Genomic DNA, 15175 nt, shown 5'->3' with positions numbered 1-15175 from the left:
GCTTATACCGCTGTCCTCGCTTGACCAACTGGATGTTGGGTTCCTATGTCTGGGAGTTCCCGAACCCTAGAGCCAGAATTTTCTGATTAGTTCACAGGTCTGCCAGCCACCCGGGAGGCTTGGTGTTCAGGCCTGTCTCGAAGGACTGTCTCTAACTTCTTCCTAATTCTGGAACTTTCCACCGAGCATCACCATCATTACACACAGCTCAGCGCTGCCCGTCTGACCGGCACCACTCAGCTGCTTTGTGTGACGTGACCACCCCTCCCCCCAATAAGTTAAGATGTTTGAGTTAATGCAGGTTGTGTTCGGGCGATGCCAGGACTGTGTACCTTAGTGTTGGAGAACTGTCTTCTGTCAATAAAGGCTGAACACAGCTCTGTGGCTCGGGGGTGGGGGTGGGGGGTGGATGGGGGAGGGAGAGGTAAAGGACAATAGTGCCACTCGCCCCTCACAGCAGAGACTCCCCCCTTACAGACGGGAAAACCGAGACCCAAAGAGGGAACACTGAACCCAGGTCTTCTGATGCCAGGTTCCCGTCATGACAGATACTGGGGGGACTTTCTCATTGTTGGTAAAGTTAGCCCAGCCGCCAGTCACCGTCCTGCAATGCCAGACTCTGGATGGGCATTCGCTCAGGCAGGGATGTGAACCCTGCTTATTGCTCAGAGGGCGAGGCTCAGAGAGGCTGGGTAGGACTCGGGTCCAGTGAAGAGGTGGGACTCCAGGCACCGGAGCCAGAGCTCAGCGGTGCTCCTCGGAGCTGCCTCTCTGGTGTCCATCCGGGGTCAGAGAAGGCAGCGAGGTTGGAGGAGGCAGCCTTTTCAGCACCAGACCCTGTGCCAGTCACGGCTGTAAATTAGCTCATTTTGACCCTCCCTACAACCCTAGAAGGTGTCTCTTATTAGTTACTGAAACTGTTTTGCAGATGGAGAAACTGAGGCTCAGAGGACTAATGGAGGTGACTGGCCACCCAAGATAACAGCAAAAGGGCATATTAATTAGGAGTTGGTCTGACTCTTAAGCCCACCCAGGAAGGGGCTTGCTACCTCACTGGGAAGACCAGATTCACACACATGCGACAATTAGCAAGTAGTGAACAGGGAACGCAGGGGATGATGGGGCTGTGGGTGGTTTCGGGACGTGCTGAATGGGGCCCCCCCCCCCGAGTGGAGAACAGGCAGGTGGCAGGGAGGGAGTGTTGCCGTGGCCTGGTTTCTCTCCCTCATTTCACTCCCAAGTGCCCCTATTCCTCGGCTTGGTTCCAGGGTGGCCCTGTGACTCAGCCCTGACCGATGAGAGCATCACAGGCCCCAGGCACCCCCGGTGATTGACTGGGGGGCAAGTGATTCAGGCCATATTGGTCACAGCCAATGAGTATCGCCTGGGGGTTTTGTAGAAGCTCTGAGATGCAGGGGTGCCCTCCTTCTGGGGTGCTGAGCTGGGCGGATGGAGCCTGAGTGACTGGGTCACCACGTGGAGAAGGCCAGAGAGCCCTTTCTGGAGTCTGACATCCATTCCTTACCACAGGCAAGTGGGGCCAGTATGTACAGAGTCAAGGCAAAAATGCCAAAGTCACAGGGTCATGGGCTCTGGGCAAGAGCCCCAGTCACAGCCAGAACCCCACCTGTGCAGGGACCACACTGATGCCGGAAGAAGGCATGGAGGAGATATGGAGGAATGAGGCTTGAGGGTTTCTCTGCAGCTGGCCAACTAATAGGTGAAACATACTCATTGCCACCCTTTGAGGACCTGCCGCGTGCGTCATGGAGTTAAACACTCCCCTGGCATCATCTCCCTGAAACAGCACAACTGGCCACCCAGCCAGTGAGACGGTCCCATTTCCCAGATGAGAAAACTGAGTCTCAGATTGTAATCACGCAGCTTTTCTTCCCCATCCATGAGAAATCACCCACAGTCTAACAACAAAAAGAGCAACACCACCGGCTAAGGAGTAGAGGGGGCTTACTCCACGCTAGGAGTGCACCATGACACAGTGTATCTTATTTTTCCCTGCTACTCCCCATGTAAAGCTGTCAGTCCCTGTGGTGGGCAGAACAATGGCTCCTAAAGGCGGCCACATCCTAATCCCCAGCACCTGTGACGTTCAGGTAGCAGGTGGAATGACTGTTTCTCATCAGCTGCCCTTAAGCTAGGCAGAGCGTCCTGGATTACCTAGGAGGGCCCAATGTAATCACCATCTCCTTAAAGTAAAAGAGGGAAGCCAATGTCAGCTCCAAAAATGAACAAAGTCTCTAGAAGCTTCAAAAGGCAAGAAGACAGATTCTCCCTTAGAGCTTCAGGAGGACTGCAGCCCTGCCAGCACCCTAATTTTAGCCCAGCGAGACCTATTTCGGACTCCTGACCTCCAGAACTCTAAGAGAATAAATTTGTGGTTTTTTTTTAAAGCCACTGTGTTGGTACTAATTGTTACAGCAGCTGTAGAAAACACACACACCCCCATTGTACAGAAGAAGAAACAAGGCTCAGAGCAGCCGAGCAGCTTACCTGTGATTACAAGGGGTAGAGATGGGATGCCCACGGCACCCTGCTTCCCCACGGTCAATGGTCAGTCCCAGAGGGCTCAGGGGACACTGTCTGCTTGCCGGTTTAAAAAGGAGCATAAAAGTCGGAGGTTACGCAGCTGGGGTTTAACCCGGGGTCTGCAGATCTCCTGGCCCCTTCCATGGCGGCACACTGCCTGGTGGAGGGTTTGCTCCTGCAGGGCAGCTGGTGGAGGTCTGGGGGAAGGATGAAAGGTCTGAAGCAGGAGATGAGGTGGTGCCTCTGGATGACGCTGGTCGTATCAACGCTGCTCTTCCTCTGGGGACGGGTGCTGAACCCTCTCCATCCCCCCCTCAAGTCCAGGGTTAGCAGGACAGAGACCAAGCTGGCAGCTGAAACATGGGAAACATCACTGGTGGAAGGAAGGGAGGCAGGGCAACCAGGGGAGGAGCTGCTGAGTGGGCAGTGGAAGCGGAAGGCAACGGAATCGGGAATTTAAAGGCTCGCTGGTGGGGTCTGCACATCCTGCCCATGATGTCAGAGGGATGCAAGGAAGAAGCTTCCATGTCTTTTGAGTTAAAATGACTTCTAGGCTCCACCCAATAGGATGGCTACCATTAAGAAAACAACAGAAAACAACACGTGTTAATGAGGATGTGAACAAATCGGAACCCTGGTGCCCTGATGGTGGGAATGTAAAATGGTGCAGCCCCAAGGAAAACAGTGACCATTCCTCAAACACTTAAACACGGAATTGCCACGTGATCCAGTAGTTTCCCTCTGGATATACGCCCAAAAGAAAAGTGAAAGTAGAGACTCGAACAGATATTTGACATCTGTGTTCATAGCAGCACTATTCACAGTAGCCAAAAGGTGGGAGCAACTCAAGTGTCCATCGATGGGTGATGCATAAAGAAAATGTGGTCCATACACACAATGGAGTATTATTCAGCCTCAAGGAGGAAAGGAATTCTGACACCTGCTGCAACATAGATGAACCGTGAGGGTATTATAGTAAGTGAAATACGCCAGTCACAAAAAGACAAATACTGCACGATGCTACTTATATGAGGTACATAGATTAGCCAAGTTCATAGAGACAGTCGTCAGTGGTTGCCAGCGGCAGAGGGAGGGCGGAAGTGGGGAGTTAGTGTTCAAAGGGGACAGAGGTTCAGTCTGAGGTGATGAAAACGTCCTGGAAGTGGATGTCAATGGTGGTTGCACAGCAACGTGAATGTACCTAATCTACTGAACTGTACACTTCAAAATGGTAAATTTTATGTTACGTATATTTTACCACAGTAAAAAAATATGAAACATGACTTCTAGGCTCTTGGCCTGCTTCTTGCACACAATGCTGCTCGGAGATATATTTACACACGCGACAGGGTAGCAGGAGATACAGAACATCACTGGACTCGGGCTCTCCTCTCACCTTCCAGAAGGGGGCCACCTCTCTACCAATACGCTGATCTCCAAAATCCCTCCTCAACTCAGCAGCCAGAGGGACCTAGGGATCCTCAGGTATACATTTCACTTACAAATCCACATTTCAAATATGTTGCACAAAAGGGGAGCACAGGGGCTGTGGGACCACAGAGGAACAATCCCTAACCCACTGGAGAGGTAGTTAGGGAGAGCTGCCCAGAGGAGGCACCATTTGAATTGGGTTTTGAGGGATGAATAGGAGTTAGCCAGGCAATGGCCAAGAGGGAAGAGTGTTTCTGGCAGAAGAAATCGTCTGTGCTTACTAGGAAGTGAGTAAGAGGTGAACGGACAGTTCGGTCTGGCTGGTGCATGATGATGACAGGCTCGTTGGGTGGGAGGAAGGAAGGGAGGAAGGGGCTGGGATTGGCTCACACCAGCCCTTATATGATCAGGGAGAACTTTGTCCCAGGGTTGTTTGGAGCAGGGAAGGGGCATCTTGGAAAGAGGATGCATTATGGAGGGTAGACTATTGGCGGAGGGTAGACTATTGGCAGAGGGTAGACTATTGGCAGAGAGTCTCGGCGTGGCTTGGGGCATCAGCTGCACGGGCAATGCCCATAAGAGGCTGGGTCTGCCCAACTGGTTGGGCCAGCGGAAACCACAGGGAGGCAGCCTTTCCTGAGCGTGGTGGTCCTTTGGGGAGACTCTCTGTGGTCTGTGTGGGTGAGCCTAGTTCCCTTCTCTCTTGCTTTCCTATCACAGTGACCCTGAAACGTGAACCCAACTCCGAAAGAAACAAGACATTAAAATACGACAAATCCTGGGAATTCCCTGGTGGTCCAGTGGTTAAGATTCTGTGCTTCCCTTGCAGGGACTGTGGGTTCGATCCCTGGTCAGGGAACTAAGATCCCACATGCCACACGGTGCAGCCATACATACATAAATATTTTTATAAAAATACAACAGATCCTGAGCATTTGTGAATTGAACACTTTTAACTAGTTCTAACCCCTTATGGTTAACCACTTGCAATTTCTACCTGTTGGGGATGCCAGATGTCAGCTCCCAAGGGCAGGAGTGGGCTGCCTTGTTCACGGCTGTGCCCCCAACACAGTGCTTGGCACATAGCATATGCTCAATAAATAGTTGACATAAATACTTGGCTGGGGCCACGTGCACGGCGAGGCCGGAGATGCCCTCACCAGCCACACAGCTGGCCGCTTCATCTCAACACAGCTCTGCAGTTCTCAATGCACCCTTGGCTGTAAAAAAAAAAAAAAATCTCAGGAAGTGGCTGAGAGAAAAAAGCTGGTTTTGAAATGCAAAAACAACCCCAGAGCAGCATATGAATGTCTGCAATGTACTCTGAAATGTGTCAAAAGAAGATGGATTCACAAACTGAGAGAGGAATGGGCTAGACGGACAGAAAGGGGCTAAAGCAAATACAAGCTCAGGAAAATAATGGGCGCATCGAGTGTGTGGGGGGTGGTCATTGCATGTTCGCTGTAAATAATTCAACTTCGGGGAGTCTGGGGAAGATTTTCGTAAGAAAATGTCAGGGAGAAAAATGACCCTGGAAGAAAAGGCCCACTAACTACTGGAGCGGAGGAGTAGAATCCGGTGGGGCAGCTACAGGAAGGGGCAGAAGCTGGGGTGACTCGAGCAGCGTGGGGGGAGCCTGGCACCTCACATCCCTGACGTGGACGAGCCTGCTGTTCGTGCAGGGACACGGGGTCCGTCCCAGCGGTTCAGGGGGCTCCAGGATCTGCCAGTCCAGGCAGGGAGAGACTGGAGTGGAAGGAGAGAGGGCAGCTTGCTCCCAGGCATAAGGACTGGCACGAGATACTCAGGTTCTTGATGAGGATCCGGATGGTGACACTGGCTGAATTAGCCGGGGAGGGGATGCAGACGGGTTCTCACATTTCCTGCTATAACCCTCGAAACGCATTTAGGGAACGTATAAAACACTGCAGGGGGACTTCCCTGGTGGTCCAGCTGTTAAGGCTTCACCCTCCCAATGAAGGGGTGGGGGGGCCCGGGTTTGATCCCCGGTCAGGGAACTAGATCCCACGTGCTGCAACTAAGACCCGGAGCAGCCAAATAAATAAACAAATATTAACAAAACAAAACACGGTAGGATTGGGTCTGGGTCAGCCTGGCCCCACCTCTTACCAGCTGTGTGACCTTGGACATCAATTCTGCTCACCTCTGAGCTGAGGTTTTCTTGTTTATGAAAATGAGGATAGGATGGTAGCATCCAGCTCAGAGGCTCATGGGATTGCAGGGGACGAGGCCAGGGCACTGTAGGTGGCCATCACCCTGAGCGTTCAGTTTAGACCCGGGCTGCCCACCCAGGCCTCTGGCCACACTCAGTGGTCCGATCCTTTCTCCCTTCCCTGGAGGCGGCTGTGCTGTCTCCCGCAGGAGGAAAGTTGAGCTCATCAGGGAAGGTCCGTTCAGCATCACCAGCCGGCAGACAGCAGCTTGTGTCCATGTTTGAAACTGAGCTGCAAGGATGACGTGGCTCCCCCCTCCCCTGGTGGCCTTCGGGAGGGGAACTCACATCCGAGCTTTGTCCTCCTGAGATGGGGGCTTGCACAAGACCTCCGTGGTTGTAGGAGCATGGAGAGCACTGGGGAATCACCCAGGGAGGCGGCCTGCCTTCCCTGGTCCAGAAAATAAGCCAAGGCCAAAGTGCTTCCTTCAAAAAAGAAGTTATTTCACACAATTTGTGGTAGGTTCCTCTGCCCACTGTGCCTGGGTAGCAGCTAGTCAACAACTTAACGTCACTCCCAGACCAGCAGGGCTTCCCCCACATAGAAAGCATTCGGTTCCCAAAGCAGCATGGACTCTTCCCCACCCCCACCCGTCTTAGGACGTGACAACGGCTAATTTGTCTTTCTCCCACCCTTCACTGCACCCACACCACCTTCACTGGCCAGGGCTGTCATTGGCCGATGGCCTCAGACATCCTCCAGCATCCCAGCTTGTAGGGGCTTCCCTGGGCAACCCCGCTGGCCTCCCAGTGTGGCCAGGTGTACTGTCTGGTGTCCTCAGACAAACTGCCCGTCGCGGAAGGTAGCCAACTCCGCCGCTGCCATCACCGGCACCCAGGGCCAGATGGACGGGGCCAGCAGGATCGCAGGTCCGGACGCGGTGCAGCCTTCAGAGCTGGGTGCTGGTGGACGCGTCACAAAGCCCTCCCTGAGCGAAGCAGCGTGGTCCTCGTGGTCCACCTTCGGCGATCAACAGCTCTGCCCCCTGGGGGGACAGATCCCACCACGGGCACCGAGGCAAGAGGTGAAAGAGCGAAGGTGACCCAAAGGCGCCCTCCGAGGCAGGGGACGGCAATCACAGGGGTGACACCTAGGAGCAAGCTGCGCTGTGGGTCTGGAGAAGGCCCTCCCTCTCTTCTCTGTCCTCCCAGCCCTGGCTGGAGTGTGTGTGCTGGGGGAAGGCTCGTCCTCTTCTCCTCGGAGGGAAGGGGCAGGCAGAGAGGGCTGTGGACCACGGGCAAGAAGTCTCCCAATGCCCTCGAACCCAGCGCTACGAAATTCTCTGCTAGTGAGAGAACGAAGCCTGGTAACGGGACATTGCTAGTGATTCACGAGGGGCCACGTGGGGAACAAAAGACCATGCTATACTCGATAAAAAATCATTCATACCCTTTCCGGGGTGACTCGACAGGCTCTGAATAAGCATCATTACAAAAGTAGGTTTTCTCTCATCTGGTCTCTATTTTTCTTTGCTTGTTCTGCTACTGAAATCTATGAGATGCGTACCTCAAGAGCTGGTCTTGGAATAACAAAATAATGAGATTCCATGCTCTGATACAACATGAACCTAAAAGAACACCCGGATCCCGGCAGGCAGGCACCAGAACGTGGCTGGAAACGGGGGTGTTTAGGTTCAGTTCAATTCAGGGAAGCAGAAAAATGTCTTAAGAGACAAAAAAACGGACTTCCCAACCACGGAGAAGAGGTGATTTCTGCCTGGAAGGGGGCATTTCTGAGGCTTTTATTGAAACGGGAGGAAGCCGGGGGTCAGCCGCCCTGGAGCAATTTAAAAAAGCAGACCCCCAAGGTCCTGGCGAGGGCCTGCAGCCAGCAGGTCGGGGTGGTTTCCCTTGCTCGTGGTCCTCCGAGTGACGGGGAGGACTGGGGTCAGCTGGAGGCCGGGCCATCCATGGTGGACAGGAGGTGAATGACCTGGGCCCGCTCGGCCGGGCTGATGTGCTGGCACACGTACACCAGGCAGTCCGCAGCCACCTCCGGGTTTTCCTGAACCAGGCTGCAGGGCAGGCAGAGAAGGGTGAGCTCATTCCTGCTGCCGAGTTCGATGGGCCCCACGGCAGCCCCAGATCCCTGTGCAGGGTCCCGTCCCATTCCTGGGTGGGCCATCGGCCACCCAGAGCTCCCGACCCTCTTCCTGCTGCGGTCACCATGGAGGCGACGGTCCTTGGGGGCAGGAGAGAAATGGAACAGCCTCAAGGAACAAGCTGGTCACAAGCTGTGTGACCCGAGACACAACACGCCCCCTGAACCGCAGCTTCATCCCCCAGTGGGGTCCCACATGCTCTGCTACCTAGCCCATGGGGACGTGGCAAGCAAGCTCTCCAGAAAGGCTGATACAGCATGGGAGCCAGCAGCCTAAGGCCTAGGAGCTCAGAGTGTGGGTTCTTTAACCAAACATGCTCTGGACCTTGGACCAGGCGCCCTATATATTCCAACTAGGATGGTGACTTGAAATCGTTGCACACCCTCCTGATAGCATCCCTAGGACCCTGTGCCAGGAGACCTGGCTCGGGGGAGTGGTGGCCTGTTTGCTGGGGGGCTGGGCTGTGGACCTCGACACCGAGGCTGAGACCACGGACCGTGAGATGCGGTGGATTCGAGTGGCCACTCTGGGGTCAGGTGGCTGGACACGAATCCCGGTTCCGGCACTGGCTGACAGATCTGAGGTGGGTGGGCCCGCAGGGCGGCCACTCACCTTCGGATGCTCTTGAGGGCAGAGTCTCGCTTCAAGCATTTGATGTTCTCTCGGATGGTGGAGTGCAGCCCCTCCTCCACCTGCCAGTGCTGCTCCAGCCACTGCACCACCATCTGGTTGTTGTCCCACAGGTAGGCCTGGGGAGGGGGCAGAGGCTGCATCAGGGAGGGACCTTGTGCCGGGCGGGGATCACCCTCACCCCTCCTCGGCCCCTGCCCGCTGGCCCACCCGCGCATCTCGGGCCCAGGCCCACCTTGACAGCCCCCTCTGACTCCACGAACCAGCGGCGCAGCATGGACTGGACGTGCACATGGCTGAGCTCACAGCAGGCCTGCAGGACCTCCTGCTTGACCTGGTCCTCCAGCAGCAGGCGGCGCAGGCGCCAGTACAGGAAGGTGCGGGCGGTCTTCCAATCCACGATGTCCTGCAGACAAACCCCAGGCCTGAGCCTCCGGAAACAATGGAGGGGGACTTGGGAAGCTGCCATAGGCCCGACGCTACTCTGAGGAAGGCTCTGTAACCATTCCCATTTTACAGGCCAGGAAGCTGGGGCTTGGGGAGGATGCAGAGGCAGGACAGTGCCAGGTCTCTAGACTGCCTCCTCCCCCCAGGTACAAACATGCTGCTTGGGACCTCCCTGGTGGCACAGTGGTTAAGAATCCGCCTGCCAATGCAGGGGACACGGGTTCAATCCCTGGTCCAGGAAGGTCCCACATGCTGCAGAACAACTAGGCCCGTGTGCCACAACTACTGAGCCTTCACCCTAGAACCTGCGTGCCACAACTACTGAGCCCACGTGCTACAACTACTGAGCCCACGTGCTGCTACTACTGAAGCCCATGCGCCTAGAGCCCATGCTCCCGTAACAAGAGAAACCACTGCAATGAGAAGCCCGTGCACCGCAACGAAGAGTAGCCCTCGCTTGCTGCAACTAGAGAAAGCCTGCTCGTAGCAACGAGGACCCAACACAGCCAAAAATCAATCAATTAATTAATTAAAAAACAAACAAACAATCTGGAGCCCACCTCTACCTCCAGACACAGAACATGGGCTCACCAGATGTACAGTGGGCTTAGGCAAGGTGGGAAGGAGCACGGGACACAGAGGTAGCAGGACTGGGGATGTCCTCTTGGGGACAGGGCAATAGAGTAGGGTTCTGATGGTCAGCGGTGAGTGAATGCAGGGTGGGAACAATGGTTCCCAAACCTGGCCCAGCGGTTCTAAACACACAGAGGTTAGACTAGTGATTCCCAAACTTGGCTACCTGCCGCAATCTCTTGACAATCTGAAAAAAATACTGGTGCCTGGCTTCCCCCTACCCTGCATATTCTGATTGAATTGGTCTGGAGAGCCACCTGGGCACTAGGATTTTTTTTTAAAGCTCCCCAGGGACTTCTCTGGTGACGCAGTGGTTAAGAATCTGCCTGCCAATGCAGGGGACACGGGTTCAATCCCTGGCATGGGGGGATCCCACATGCTGCGGAGCAACTAAGCCTGTGCGCCACAACTGCTAAATCTGTGCTCTAGAGCCCACGAGCGACAACTACTGAAGCCCGTGCGCCTAGAGTCCGTGCTCTACAACAAGAGAAGCCATCGCAATGAGCAGCCCACACATCGCAACAAAGAGTAGCCCCTGCTCTGCTCAACTAGAGAAAGCCTGCACACAGCAACGAAGACCCAATGCAGCCAATACATAAATAAATAAAATTAAAAATAAAATTAAAAAAAGCTCCCCAGGGGGACTTCCCTGATGGCGCAGTGGGTAAGAATACACCTGCCAGTGCAGGGGACATGGGTTCGATCCCTGGTCTGGGAAGATTCCACATGCCACGGAGCAACTAAGCCCATGCGCCACAACTACTGAGCCTGCACTCTGGAGCTTGCGAGCTACAACTACTGAGCCTGTATGTTGCAACTACTGAAGCCTGTGCGCCTAGAGCTTGTGCTTCACAACAAGAGAAGCCATCGCAATGAAAAGCCCATGCATCACAATGAAGAGGAGCCCCCACTCGCTGCAACTAGAGAATGCCCGCGTGCAGCAATGAAGACCCAATGCAGCCAAAAACAAAAAAAAGAAAGGAAAGAAAGAAAAAAAGTCCATTATTTAAAATAGATAAAGCTTTCCAGCTGATTCTAACTCATCCTGAAGCCCTGAGCCAAAATATCCTCTGTGTGTTGGGAACCAGGTGACCTTAGGGCCATTCACGCAGACCCTAGAGCTGCAGGTTCTTACGGAGATGACGCCCTTCTCCAGCATCCTGGCGGGCTTGTCATGGAGGTCGGCAAACTGCACTGCCACCTGGTGGTAGATGGGCAGCAGCAGGTCCTCCCGGGCCTTCAGCTGGCCCTCCAGCTCCTTGCGGTCCTTGTCTGTGAGCCCAGACATTGCTGTGGGTGAGGGCAAGAACCAGGGTTTGCAAGACAGGCCTGATCTTTAACTATGATAGTGCCCCAAAGTCAAGTCGCTCAAGCAGCCTCAAAAATGCATCCAGATTTGCAAGACAGCATTCAACACACAACTTTAAATTTGTCCCCTTTTATCAGACCCACTACGCTTATAGGACACTATCAGTTACCATTTTTAATATATACGGTAAAATCTTATAAGGGAATATTATAAACAAATCTATGCCAATTTGATAATTTAGATGAAACAGACAAATTCCTTGAAATATACAAACAATGAAAGCTCACCTAAGAGGAAACATATTAAAGTGAACAGTCCTATATATAATAAAGAAGATGAATTTGTAGTTAGAAACCTGCTATTAAATTTAAAGGAAGAATGCCAATTCAAACTCAGAAAATAGGAGGAAACACTTCCCAACTGGTCCTATGATATCAGCATTACCCTGAGACCAAACCAAAGAAATTATACACCCATCATCACCATCATCATAAATCTTGTGAATTTATGATGGCTTAGATCAGTTATAAACACACTGACACCTAATATGGACTTTTAAAGATAATTACACCCGGTTTCCTCCACAAGAGGGCAGACAGCAGTATCAAGCTGTATCAGCAGTATTTCCTCTTGTGGAACTGAAAACCACAGCCACAGAAAGATAGAGAAAATGAAAAAGCAGAAGACTTTGTACCAGATGAAGGGACAGGATAAAACCCCAGAAAAACAACTAAATGAAGAGGACATAGGCACCCTTCCAGAAAAAGAATTCAGAATAATGATGGTGAAGATGATCCAGGACTTTGAAAAAAGACTGGATGCAAAGATCGAAAAGTTTACCAAAGACCTAGAAGAATTAAAGAGCAAACAAACAGAGATATGCAACACAATAAGTGAAATGAAAAATACACCAGAAGGAACCAATAGCAGATTAACTGAGGTAGAAGGGCGAATAAGTGACCTGGAAGACAGAATGGTGAAAATCACTGATGCAGAAAAGAATAAGGAAAAAAGAATGAAAAGAACTGAAGACAGCCTAAGAGACCTCTGGGACAATGTTAAACGCACCAACATTTGCATTATAGGGGTCCCAGAAGGAGAAGAGAGAGAGAAAGGACCTGAGAAAATATTGAAAGAGATTATAGTTGAGAACTTCCCTAACATGGGAAAGGAAATAGCCACCCAAGTCCAGGAAGTGCAGAGAGTCCCAGGCAGGATAAACCCAAGGAGAAACATACCAAGACACATCGTAGTCAAACTGACAAAAATTAAAGACAGAGAAATGTTATTAAAAGCAACAAGGGAAAAACAACAAGTAACGTACAAGGGAACTCCCATAAGGGTAACAGCTGATTTCTCAGCAGAAACTCTGCAAGCCAGAAGGGAGTGGCATGATATATTTCAAGTGATGAAAGGGAAGAACCTACAACCAAGAATACTCTACCCAGCAAGGATCTCATTCAGATTCGACGGAGAAATCAAAAGCTTTACAGACAAGCAACAGCTAAGAGAATTCAGCACCACCAAACTAGCCCTGCAACAAATGCTAAAGGAACTTTTCTAAGCGGGAAACATAAGAGAAGAAAAGGACCTACAAAAACAACAACAAAACAATTACGAAAATGGTAATAGGAACATACATATCGACAATTACCTTGAATGTAAATGGACTAAATGCACCAACCAGAAGACACAGACTGGCTGAATGGATACAAAAACAAGACCCATATATATGCTGTCTACAAGAGACCCACTTCAGACCTAGGGACACATACAGATGGAAAGTGAGGGGATGGAAAAAGATATTCCATGCAAATGGAAATCAAAAGAAAGCTGGAGTAGCAATACTCATATCAGATAAAATAGACTTTCAAATAAAAAATGTTACAAGAGACAAGAAAGGACACTACATAAAGATCAAGGGATCAATCCTAGAAGAGGAGATAACAATTATAAATGTATATGCACCCGATATAGGAGCACCTCAATACATAAGGCAAATGCTAACAACTATGAAAGAGGAAATGCAAGGCAGAAATAGAGACACAGATATAGAGAACAAACATATGAACACCAAGTGGGGAAAGCAGGGAGGGTTGGGGGGGAATGAATTGGGAGATTGGGATACCAAATTGTACACTCTAAATATATGCTGTTTATTGTCTGTTAACTGTATCTCAATAAAAGTTTAAAAATAAATAAATAAATAAAGAGAATGACACCCAAAGTTACAAGTGAAAGCTATCACTCAAACAAAATTAGTAAAATACATCTGATGGAAAAATTCTACAGGGTAATTTTGCTCCCAAAATTCTAATGTTTCTTGGGACTTCCAATCCAGGGGGTGTGGATTCAGTCTCTGGTGGGGGAGCTATGATTCCACATGCCTCGTGGCCAAAAAGCCAAAACATAAAACAGAAGCAATATGGTAACAAAATTCAATAAAGACTTTAAAAAATGGTCCACATAAAAAAAATTCTTATGTTTCTTACTGACTTGAGATACTTCAACTATTATATCTTGTGTGTGCTGAGAAATACCTTCACTAAGGCATTGTGTATATTTTTTAATGTTAAAGGGGTTGATGTGCTATATGTAAACATTGAAAATATCTCACAATTTTTGTTGCTGTGTTTTGGTACGTATTCACTATTTTGAACATCCTAGAAACTTCCAGCAAAGAGTGGGCTGAGCCTCTCTTAACCTCTGAGAGGTGATACACGTCAGACCCACTCACCTAGCTGTTCCACGAGCTTCTTGGAAATTGGGTCGATTCTTCTCATGGTCTTTACCAGATCTTTCTTCCGGTACTTAATCTCCACAGTTCCCTCTGGCTCCAGAACAGCAGCTCTGAAAAAAACAGCAGTGGAGGGTGGTGTATGAGGTGTCCCCCAGCAAGCAACAGCCAGAGGACACGGCAGGGGAGGCAAGACAGCCAGGAAATCTGGTGTCAGTCCTCCGCTCTTTCATTGACTCACTGTGTGACCTTGGACAAGTCACTTCCCCTCTCTGGTCATCTGCTTCTGTATCCACAGAACAAAAAACTAAACCACCTTTTAAAGTAAAGTGTTGGGCTTCCTAGGTGGTGCAGTGGTTAAGAATCCGCCTGCCAATGCAGAGGTCACGGGTTCGATCCCAGCTCCGGGAAGATCCCACATGCCACGGAGCAACTAAGCCCGTGTGCCAAAAATAAATAAATAAATAAAGCAAAGTGTTCTGGGACTCCCCTGGTGCTCCAGTGGCTAGGACTCCATGCTTCCACTACAGGGGGCACGGGTTCGATCCCTGGTCAGGGAACTAAGATCCCGCATGCCAAACAACATGGCCAAAAAGTAAAACATAAATGAAATGAGATGAAATGAAATGAAATGAAATACAGTGTCCAGAAATCTGGAAGGCCCTTTCAGCTCTAAAAGTGTATGATTTTCTCCAGGACAGCATAACCCTCCAGCTCTTCAGCCACATTCTCTCTGGCTTTCCTAATCTCTGCTCTCCTAGGGCCAGGGTCCTGCTTCTGATCCACTTAAAGCCCACAAAGGCACACTGAAGCGTCCAAGGTATGAGTGGCCCTCCCATTTCCAACTCTCTCACTCACCCCTGTCTCCCCCTGCCCCTTTTTCTTTTGATAGCTTGGAAGCCCTGAGCAATACTATATGTAGCTCTGAGCTTCCTGGTGTCCAGAGTGAAAAGTGAATGATGACTCCATTCAAGGCTGTTCTGGTCCTGAGTCTTCCTGGAGGGTGACCTCAGCAGCCTCCCATGAAGGTCTAGGGCTGCCAAAGGCAGGGCAGGTTTGGCTCATAGTGCACCATATCACAATGCCTAACGTAACATCGGAGACATAGG

General features: G+C 51.0%; 1 protein-coding gene across 1 annotated transcript in view; it reads right to left on the bottom strand.

Annotated features, from left to right (window-relative positions):
* Positions 1-7279: 7279 nt before the first annotated feature.
* Positions 7280-15175, bottom strand: part of ACACB (acetyl-CoA carboxylase beta) — a 113566-nt gene continuing 105670 nt past the window's right edge. The window contains 5 exon segments of the mRNA XM_057745912.1: positions 7280-8223; positions 8923-9059; positions 9176-9346; positions 11156-11310; positions 14067-14179. Coding sequence (XP_057601895.1) covers positions 8097-8223; positions 8923-9059; positions 9176-9346; positions 11156-11310; positions 14067-14179 — 703 coding nt within the window. The 3' untranslated portion in view covers positions 7280-8096.

This window comes from Hippopotamus amphibius, chromosome 8, assembly GCF_030028045.1.
Source record: "Hippopotamus amphibius kiboko isolate mHipAmp2 chromosome 8, mHipAmp2.hap2, whole genome shotgun sequence".
NCBI lineage: Eukaryota > Metazoa > Chordata > Mammalia > Artiodactyla > Hippopotamidae > Hippopotamus > Hippopotamus amphibius.
This window is presented reverse-complemented; position numbering and strand designations above follow the sequence as displayed.